Source organism: Scylla paramamosain, chromosome 15 (genome assembly GCF_035594125.1).
Source record: "Scylla paramamosain isolate STU-SP2022 chromosome 15, ASM3559412v1, whole genome shotgun sequence".
In the NCBI taxonomy this organism is placed as follows: Eukaryota; Metazoa; Arthropoda; class Malacostraca; order Decapoda; family Portunidae; genus Scylla; species Scylla paramamosain.
The window spans coordinates 6633512-6644649 of record NC_087165.1 but is presented as its reverse complement, the minus strand read 5'-3'; the positions used below and the strand labels follow the sequence as shown (position 1 = coordinate 6644649).

The 11138-nt window shown below is 39.8% G+C and overlaps 1 protein-coding gene and 1 long non-coding RNA gene across 2 annotated transcripts in view; one reads left to right on the top strand and one right to left on the bottom strand.

Moving 5' to 3' along the window:
- The first annotated feature begins 5540 nt into the window (after positions 1-5540).
- LOC135107230 (MAP7 domain-containing protein 2-like) lies at positions 5541-9082 on the top strand. Its single transcript, XM_064016890.1, has 3 exons — positions 5541-6386; positions 6956-6999; positions 8959-9082. Exons 1-3 carry the CDS (start codon positions 5541-5543, stop codon positions 9080-9082), a joined length of 1014 nt encoding a protein of 337 aa, XP_063872960.1.
- A 1595-nt stretch (positions 9083-10677) lies between these two features.
- Positions 10678-11138, bottom strand: part of LOC135107332 (uncharacterized) — a 140733-nt gene continuing 140272 nt past the window's right edge. Inside the window, exon 5 of the long non-coding RNA XR_010271710.1 lies at positions 10678-10822. This is a non-coding gene — a long non-coding RNA (uncharacterized LOC135107332). The remainder of the gene's footprint in view (positions 10823-11138) is intronic.

Here is an 11138-nt window from a genome sequence, read left to right as displayed (position 1 = left end):
TGAGCCTCGTCAGACACACACACACACACACACACACACACACACACCACGACCACCTGTTGGCCTGTGTCCCTCCCTCCCCTTCTCCTCACCTGTCTATTTCCCCCTGCTCAACAAGTCGACATTTCACCTGTAGTATAATATAAACACACCTGTTGGTCCTGGTTATGTTGTTTTCTTATACATACCTGCCTTTGCTCACCTCACCTGTTGCTGCCTCACCTGTTGGTCGTGTCGTGTCTCCCTCTCTCCCCTGATTGTAATTTTTCCGCTTTCGTCATTTCAGGTTCTGCAAGTTATAAGTTTAATTAACACATGTTGATATTTGTATTATTCAGGGATATGACGGTATGTAATAGTTAATGTTGAGTTGTCATAATTCTCGACTTTTCACTTCTCTCAAAAATATAACAAGTAATTCTATTTCTTTAAAACATGAACATATGTATATATTCCGAGATACTTCCGGGATTGGATGTTAATCTTTTAAAATTCTATTATGATTTCTAATGTTTTGCCGTTGTTCTCGAAAAAAAAAAAAATAACTCCATTTGTAATAAATAACCTAAAATACAGCTATTCTTAACTTTTAGGGAATTTAATGGTGATATATTACACAATACAAGTTCACCCTCCCATAATTCTCGGCTTTTTTATTGCATTCGAAAAAAAAAATAAATAAAATAAAATAAAAAATAACAAGTAACCTGATGTGGATCTCCCCACACAGCCAGTGGACACCATGAGGATAAAGGGTACACTGCTGCAAGGATTATTTGTAGCGTACTGCGCCCAACAAGGGGAGGCACAAAAGCAATGGACCGAAGGGAGATAGAGCCCGCGTGACTGATGCCTCCCCTGAACAAAGATTATACCTCCAGTATATTTATTGTCTCCTGAAAGCTCCATGCAAGGCTGTCATACCACGCCTAGACACTTCCACTGTCCGCCTTTGTTACACACACAAGCGACACAACGGTGAGAAAGTAAGTAAATTTATTGACCACTGTTTCAAGTACAGTACACAGATATTCAACATGAAATTTTTAAAACAATTAAGAACATCAACTAAAAATTAGAAACATAATGGTCCAAAACATAATTCAACATACAATACAATTACAGCAAACATTTGTACGTTATATGGTAGACATGATAAGCTGCAGCGAAGATCTACCGTACTTGGTGCATCTTACCATACATACGTAAATGAAGAACCGAGATAGGAGGAAGATGAGAGAAGACATTAATAAGAATAATAGTGGATTACCTTGACTCAGTGCAAAGGAAATGATTGATAGAGTTGAATTATTACTCATTATCGTGACCTTAATCAGGATTTTTTGCTTCACTTCACCTAATTTTGCGCTACTCCTCACTATGACATTTGAAGTATTGTCTATTTTATGGAAAGAAATTTAGGATTGATACCAGTACACACACACACACACGCACACACACATTCTCTCTCTCTCTCTCTCTCTCTCTCTCTCTCTCTCTCTCTCTCTCTCTCTCTCTCTCTCTCTCTCTCTCTCTCTCTCTCTCATTCTGAGACAAAATTAATGATATCTCTAATGTATAGACCGCCAGCCCAGGCAGTCCGAACCGGTCGAGAAATTTCTAAACAAATTAACGAAATAAGAAACACACAAAGTAAGCGGAGTGAGCCACACACCTTGACACATGGACACGACCTCTATGCCAACTTGTAAGAAAGCTCACTTACATAGATGGTTCAACATCAGACACGGAAAGAGAACCATCAGACACGCGAAAGCCACTTACTGTACCTTCCCATAAAAATAATAGCGGCATTAGATTATCTTTTCTTTTACTTCTGTACTGTAGCTAGTTCCACTGTAGTAAAAAAACGTAGGGCAGAACAGTGCAGTAAAAGCAAGCACCATAGTTAGAAAGTATAGCAGCTGTTGCTGTTTGACATTTACTTGTATCCATTTGTAATAGATACCCATAAAATGTACTCTTTCTATGATAGCTTTGAGACCGATTTAGGTAGGAACTAAAGTAGAACCTTCTTACATACTACTAGTACTACTACTACAACAACTACTGCTACTATTACTGCTACTACCACTACTACTACTACTACTACTACTACTACTACTACTACTGCTACTACTACTACTCTTACTATAAAATCTTTAATTGCTAGTACTTTTCTTAAAATGAACAAAATTTTATGAGGTTTTCAAAACAAAGTCTGAATTTTGTATAGGATGTTAATTCTTAGGATGTTTACTTACATTACCTCTATTACGTATAGAGCTTTCATCTGTAAATTGGCTTGTAAGTTGATATTGTTACGTATTGTAATGCATAGTGAAATATGTGTTTTCTGTTCTGATCTTAATCTCACAAATATTTGTCAATGGTTGCGAAATATAACAAGGAACGATAAGTTTATTATCCAACATTCTCTTATCAAAGAAGCTTCTTTCGTTCTTCTCCTCCCCCTCCTTGTTCTTATTTTGTTGTTGTTGTTGCTACTGTTATTGTTGTTGTTGTTGTAAAGTGTGGTGTGTGTCCTGTTCTCTCACATATTTGCTCTATGCAGTGTGAATCCAGCATGAGTCTCCAGTGCAGTGAGGGCCAGCAAGGTGACCTCAAGCTGTGGGGCACACTCAGCACACCGCATGACCACCCATTAAGCGACGCCTGGCAGCCACTGACTGGGCCGCCGCAATAATTGACGGGGACGTTGACCTCCACCCTTCACAACCTCCTAAGACCGTATTGTTAAACATTCCGGCGTCTGATCTCGATTGCGATCGCTCACACTGATGTCCATAACAAAGTATCGTAATACTTTCTATCCGGTACTTCAATGGTGCTTGGAGGGTTAAATGCAGAAGCCAGAAAGCTTTGCTATGGACTAACTCTTGACAACATCACCACATACCCTTTTCCCTCATTCAACAGCTTCACCAGTAACACCCTCCATTACTACGACACTATTCCTGGCCAGCTCAGAAGTCCAGTGGAATGGGTACAAATCATGGTGTAGTAAATAAATACGTGTTAGAATTAATGTGGTCACGTGTGTAGCGCCATCGCACTCAGTTGCTCAGTTGGACATTATGGCGCACCGATACGCTATCTCTGCAAAACCTCGGCTAACACGTCTCAAAGCCTAAATGCAGCACGAGACACACCTGGCGGCACTCAGGGTTATATAAAGGAGGAAGGGGGCGACACGAGGATGGTGGCCAGCTCCTCAACCACCAACCATACTGAGACATTTCTTTTGATCTACAGCCACTTCAAACATTATACATATTATACTGTCTAGAAATTGCAAGATATGTTCGTTCTTATACTGCGTGCACATAAAGATTTCATATATTCTTCTTAGTGCTGTAAATTATTGTTTATCAAAATTAAAGAATTAAAAAAAACTATAAAACAAAAGCGTGCTATCTAACGAATATTTACAGAATCCCAAAAAGCAAAAGAAAACCATTGAGGGTTCAGGTGAACATATAACTTGAAATGAAAAGTATTGAGTCGTTCTAATTTATTGTACTATGCAGGAACTTGTTAACTGGATTTAGTAAGCCAAATACAATATGGTGGTACTTTATTCTCTTGACAGGCAACACACAGCCTAGCACGTGCGTAGCTGGACCAGGTTCAAGGGTATCATATCGATCTACGCTGAAAATGAAGCTAATATACATCGGTGTCCTTGTATTGTACTATTGCTGTTGCTACTACTACTACTACTACTACAACTACTACTACTACTACTACTACAGCAACAACAACAACAACAACAACAACAACAACAACAACAACAACAACAACAACAACTACTACTACTACTACTACTACTACTACTACTACTACTACTACTACTACTACTACTACTGCTACTATTACGTGTGTGTGTGTGTGTGTGTGTGTGTGTGTGTGTATTTAGAAGCATGTCTCGATGTGTACATGAAAGGGAGAAGTATTTGCTGCTATGCATCCATTTCACCCCAGACACGAAAATGCCAATACGTCATGATTAGCCAAGGTCATGAGCAGAAAAAAAAAAAAAAAAAAAACACGCTCTTGTTGTTGGATGGGAGAGGCTCAACACTAAACTAGGTGATCCACTCTGTTGTGTTTTGCCCATCTGGGTAAAAAAAGAATAAATATCGCTAACGTGCTGCAGTGGACTAGAGAATGTTTTAATAAATGTCCACTTGATGTTTTAATAATCATATGTTTTCATGCATTATTATCTGATGTTTAAATGATTATATGCAGACTCAGTATTACATAATTTTAGTACGACTCGTGTGAATCTCATTGTAGCTTTCTTAAATCGTGTGTGTGTGTGTGTGTGTGTGTGTGTGTGTGTGTGTGTGTGTGTGTGTGTGTGTGTGTGTGTGTGTGAAAGGATAGGCACAGGAAGCATTAGCAGTAAACAGGAAATTTCTGCGATTTAAGGATGCAAACACAAAGGTGGAGGGCATGCTAGGGCGTCCCGATAAAGGTCTCGAGGTAGGGAGGTGAGGCGCTTCAAGCAATACTGAGCTGCCTAAAGGTAATAGCCTCTGAGCACCCTAAGGTTAAAAGGGTCAAGGTTACTGATCACCTCATTGTCTGATAGCACCGTTTAAAAAAAGCTTCAAACAATACTAACCTACCGAATAGGTAATAGTTTCTGAGCGGCCTGGCCGAAGGTTACTGATCATCTCATTTCTTGATAGCACCGTTAAAAGGAGAAAAGGAATCTTCTCCTCCACATCGATTGGAAAGCGTACGGTGATATCGGAAAGTAAGAGGACGCTCACCTTATGCTGGGTATGCATCTGAATCTGCCGAAATGTGCGTGATAGTAATGAACAATTTTTTTTTTCTAATTAATATGGCAGTTTTGCATACGAAGTATAACTTCTGATACTTAACTGCAACTGATCTTAAAATGATTGCACACGTGACCCTGGAAAGCTTGAATAATTGAAATGGAAACCGTTTGTGTTTAGTTTTTTTTGCTGCGCAGCGTCTCACGACCTGATTGTGACGTCCTAGCAACGATGTAAACACGGGGCCAGCGCAGCCGCGGCGGTGCACGTGGCTACTCAGCTCACTCTCACCAGGCTGGCTGTGTTGTGGGTCCCAGGGCGACCAATGTATAGTCAATTGTGGTGCTGACAGATCCGCCCGCCCCCCACCTCCAGCCATCCCGCCAGCTTTTCGTTAGTTCAGTATTATAAATATTTTCAAGTTATGGAAAGATAAGTGATACAGCTGTTAAGTGTCCTAGTGAATTTATCCTGCAGTGTTAACATGTTCTGGCTAGAGATATTCCACTGAAAATAATCATGAGCAGCATCACTCACTGCTGGGCGTTGGATGTGCTGACTCAATATTCGTGGTGAAGGGAGGAATCTTACGTGTTGATCAAGTGCATAGATTCGTGTGCTCATTTGTGAAAACAATATCAATTTCTTCTCGTAATTTCGACATTTTGAACTACATTGAATATATTTACATGACAATATAAGTAAAAAAAAAAAAAAAAAAAAATGGGGTCGATACTCAAACAGGAGACATTGGGAGAACCCAGCTCAGGGGAAGGGAGGAGTCGGCGGAACAGTTCAGTGGCGTTCAGGGATGAGGTGGAGGTGATAGGCGAGGAGGACTTCTACTCGCTGCCAGACCGCCCCACACGCCTGCCCGCAGTCATCACCCACAACGAGTCTCCCTCACGACGCAAGGAGGATTACCCGACGAAAAGGAGACGACCTCGAGGAGTGACAGATAGAATGAGGCATGGAGACACCAGATACGACCAGCGGCAGCAGGAAAGGCGAGGAGGTGGGCCAGCTGACAGGAGGTCGAGGAGATTAAATAAAACTAAGGATGTGAGAAGGAACAGAAAAGTTGCTTCCCATGTGGCAATGCCCGATATCCGGATCACTGACGCTGACCACGACCTGAACGAACTGTACGGGAGTGACTACGACGAAGTGCTGCATGGGATGTGGATGGAGGAAGCGGAACAGCAGCGAACGCTTTACGAAACAGAGATTCAGAGACAGCAGCAGCAGGACGACAGTCGCCCCCATGAAATTAAAGAAGAGGAGGATGAAGAAGCCAAAGACTACAACATACCCAGATCACAAGAAAATGAAGGCACAATGACCCTGAAAGAAAACTACAACGGAATTCTACCTGAGCTTCAGCCACGGAAACTTGCTTGGAGCGAGGAAGAAAACGATGTCGAGAGTGATTTCAAGGATAGGAAAGGGAACACGACTGACAAACGAGGGGAGTCTAGAAAACAAGGTGCGAGGGAGAGAAAGAAAAAAAGGAAGCGAGGATCCCGCAGTCATCCATCAAGCCGAGATGAGACAGACATCGAAGACCAGGTAAGTCAGCTCTGTCATTCCTAGCAACAGACACGTGAAGCAAAACAAATTAAGCTCAGTACTTGCCTGGGCACAGCTAACATCTTATATACCAGACGGACATCTGGCATCAATCACTAAAAATCCTCGATGCATATCTGAAAAAATTGCATAACTTCAGAAGTAATTATAGGCATCTCACATTAACTGATTATCGACGACATAAAATATCGTACCAAAGACTCCAAATACCACATTTTCAAACACTTTCGCATCATAGCTTTACTAGTCTGAGCATCTCGGTTACAAATTACGAAGGATTTAATTTTTTTTTTTTTTTTTTTTTTTTAATGATTCAGATGATAACTTAAGGCAAATTCTGCACCGCTATTAAAATAAACCACAATGGGAACACGATTCATCATATTTATGGCCTTGTAAATGAGTTCTTATGAGAGTAGAGCTTTTCAACGTACTGGGCCAAGAAGTAAGATATTCTTTCCGCAGTATTTGCTGATTACTTGCCTTGGGAGCCACTATAAAGGAACACATTATGCTCACAAATTCACAAGTGCAAAATTCACATATAGAAAGTTTCTCCTGCAATTCCTTTTTCGAACAAACTTAAGAGAAAGTAAGTAAAACCGCAGTGTTTGCTGATGACTTATCTTAGGGATACATTACAAGGGAACAAGTTTATCACAAATTCACAAGAACAAAATTCACATATAAAAGAGTCATAAGAACATAAGAACATAAGAAATAAGGGAAGCTGCAAGAAGCAATCAGGCTTACACCTGGCAGTCCCTGTATGAAATATACCTACCGTTTTCCATCTATTATCTCCATCCATAAACCTGTCTAATCTTCTCTTAAAGCTCTCTAGTGTCCTAGCACTAACAACATGATTACTGAGTCCGTTCCACTCATCTACCATTCTATTTGAGAACCAATTTTTTCCTATCTCCTTCCTAAACCTAAATTTTTCAAGCTTGAACCCGTTATTTCTTGTTCTATCCTGGTTGCTGATCCTAAGAATTTTGCTTACATCCCCCTTGTTATAACCCTTATACCACTTAAAGACTTCTATCAGGTCCCCTCTTAACTTACGTCTCTCTAAAGAATGTAAATTTAACAGCTTCAACCTCGCCTCGTAAGAAATACTCCTCATCCCCTGTATCCTTCTCTCTCTCTCTCTCTCTCTCTCTCTCTCTCTCTCTCTCTCTCTCTCTCCTTGTGCAATTCCTTTTAAAGCACAAACTTACGCAAAAGATAAATTATAACCATTCGTTCAGATCGTTCGTCTTTCACACATATTTCAGTGCGTGTACGAGTGAGGCGTCATGAAGCTCAGTCTATTAAGTCTTTCTCCTTGTGCAATTCCTTAAAAAAAAAAAAAAAAAGATAAAACCATTCGTTCAGATTTTCAGTTTTCGTCCTTCACAGATATTTCCATGCGTATATGAGTGAGTTGCCATGTGTGTGTGTATGTGTATGTATATGTGTGTTCGTGTGGAATTAAGTCTATCAAATCTTTCTTCCTATGCAATTTCTTGAAAACACAAATTTATGGAAGATACTTGTAAAACTATTCGTTCAAATCTTCAATTTTCGTCCTTTAAAACGCTATCTCCATGCGTGTAAGGTGTTATGTTTGTGTATACGGAATTAAATCTATTAAAACACTAATATTGCTAGTTGGAACGCCAAAACACAGAGATTTACGGGGTCGTTACTCTGTAGGAGGACGTGGATGGTACTTTGGTGCACAGGGAGCGCTGTTTACACGAGCATAAATAACCAACTGATGGTTTTATAAAAAGGGATGCTGAAGAAATGGATGGACGGCGATCTCACCTAGAATACAGAGATACCAGCCTGTTTGATTTACATGGGTATTAATTAAGTCCCTGCCTGCTTTTGTATTTCGTTCTGCCTTTGACTTGGAATTTTTAAAAGAGGATGGTTTCAAAACACTTACTTTGGATAATCCTCTCGACTACACTGTTTGGGAACTGGCATGAGGACTAGATACGATCGGATGGGGGAGGTATGACGAAAAGTGTAGTGAGTAAATGGCAGATAGATAGAAGCCTCGTCTACACTATATATATATATATATATATATATATATATATATATATATATATATATATATATATATATATATATATATATATATATATATATATATATATATATATATATATATATATATATATACATATATATTCAGGGTGAGTGGAAAGTAACTAGGCATTAAAAATAGCAATAAAATCCATATGTAAATCCTCATATTTCAACGTAAGCACCTGTGATACTGAAAATTGCTTATAGAATTTTCCGTATGAAGTCATCGGTCTTCAGCGTGGCACCATGAATGCGGACCACTATCTTCAGATAGTTGAAAATTTTGTGTGGCCTGATATTCATGCAGGATGGTGCACCACCCTATTTCTCTCTTACTGTTACGTACTGTTGCTAGACCAACGTTTTCTAGGACGTTGGATGGGACGACGCGGACTTCATGAATGGCCTTCAAGAAGTCCAGATCTCACTCCATGTGATTTTTACATGTGGGATTACACAAAAGAGAATGTATACAAGACAAAACTTTGCACAATGGAGGACTTGAAGACACAGATTCAGGAGGTTCTCAGAAATATCTCCAGACGAAGTCCTTCAGAAGATTGTTCATTCCATCCCTGGCCGTTTGAGAAAACTGGTTGACGTCACCGGTGCTTATGTTGAAATGTGAAGACTTACATTTATTTTTCCATGGAATAAAGAACATGTATTATTTGTTTTCAGTAAATTTGTAATAGGACTATAGATTTTATTACTAATTTTTAATGCCTAGTTACTTTCTACCCATCCTGTATATATATATATATATATATATATATATATATATATATATATATATATATATATATATATATATATATATATATATATATATATATATATATATATATATATATATATATATATATATATATATATATATATATATATATATATATATATATATTGTACTAGTTATATTTGGTACTAGTACTGAGTATAGGTGGTCAAAGAAACGTTGGTAAAGCTCAGCTGTCTTATAATGATATAACAATACTATACAAAATGATAAATATGTGAAGCTGCCTGCATGTCGCATGTTTACCACCGAGGCCAGGTGGACACGGGCTCTACGTGTCCACCACCAAGGCCGGGTCAGGTCACGGCCAGGGCTGGCGCCTGGAAGACAAAGGGTGTGAAGGGTGACCTGGTGTCAGGTCCTAGGGGACCAGAGAATGGAATGCGGGTGGCAGGCGAAGTGTCCCGCAACATTGCTCGGCCACCCATCTCGCTGCGCCCTTGCAGTGAACAAAGCATATGGGGTGACGCAGGCACATTGAAGCAATAATTCACATAATAACGACGCGCTTATCTGTGTAAGACACGTGATGTATGCACATAGCCAATCGTAAGGCTCACAGAACAAAGACGTCATAAAAGTGAGTATGCACTAACGAATCACGAAACTCACATAGCAAAGATGTCAGAAAAGAGAGCACAGTGGCCAAACACAAAACTCACACTAGCTGTGAGTTCAGCAGAGCGAATCACAGACCAAGAAAACTAGAACAACACTAGAGGCTATAAAACAAAAGAATAAGACGTTTCTATGCCAATAAATTGCAAAATAACAACAATACACTGCTAAAATCATAACACTGCGCTAATAATGCACATGATGGCGATAAAATCTTCAAGTGTAGTGATGAGTGGCAGGTTATGCACTGGAAAGCCATGAGCAGGAAAGACCACACGGACAAGAACACCAAAACTTGCAGATGCGAAGACCGACAATGTGAGATCCAAAGTCTTAGAACAACGGGATAAGCAGCAAAGCAGTCGAGTTGCGTCGGTGACAGCTTAAAAAGTCCAAACTTGAAGCAGGGACGGCGTCGGTGACGGCTTAAAGTCATATGGGCACAGGCTGGTGAGGCAGGCTTGGCATAAAAAGCGTGAAGAGGCCCTAAAAGCAGCTTGAAGAAAGCACCATAGACGTGTAGTAGCGTAGCAGCTTGAATCGGTGACGGCTTAGCAGGTAGCCGGGAGGTGATGAAGGTAGCTGGAGTAGCTGGTGACGAGCAGGCAGTGCACGTGAGGCAAGAGGGCTTGTAGCGTCGACTTGTCCCACCACTGCCACCATTTTAATGTACTAATTATATATGGTACTAGTACTGAGTATAGGTGACCAAAGAAACACGGTGGTAAAGCTCAGATGCCATATGTTGATATAGCAATGCTATACAAAATGATTAATATGTGAAGCTGCCCGCATGTCACATGTCTGCCACTGTAGCCAGGAGGACATGGACTCTGCATGTCCAGCAGCAAGAGTGGGCAGACACAGACTGAGGTGGCTGCTGGCCGGGTCAGGTCACAGCTAGGGCTGGCACCTGGAAGACAAAGGGTGTGAGGATTGACCTCACCCTCACGTGGTGATAGGAAGGCGACCGGAGGGTGGCGTCAAGTACCAGGGGACCGGAGAAGGAAATGCGGGCGGCAGGCGAAGCATCCCACCACAATATTATATATATATATATATATATATATATATATATATATATATATATATATATATATATATATATATATATATATATATATATATATATATATATATATATATATATATATATATATATATATATATATATATATATATATATATATATATATATATATATATATATATATTTATATATATATATA

What these genes read in the sequence shown, in the direction of transcription:
- LOC135107230 (XM_064016890.1), top strand. Translation starts at nt 5,541, where the DNA reads ATGGGGTCGATACTCAAACAGGAGACATTGGGAGAACCCAGCTCAGGG. An exon ending in AGACAGACATCGAAGACCAG is followed by an intron (nt 6,387 to 6,955) that starts GTAAGTCAGCTC and finishes ATTCACATATAG; the next exon opens with AAAGTTTCTCCTGCAATTCC. An exon ending in TCGAACAAACTTAAGAGAAA is followed by an intron (nt 7,000 to 8,958) that starts GTAAGTAAAACC and finishes ATTACACAAAAG; the next exon opens with AGAATGTATACAAGACAAAA.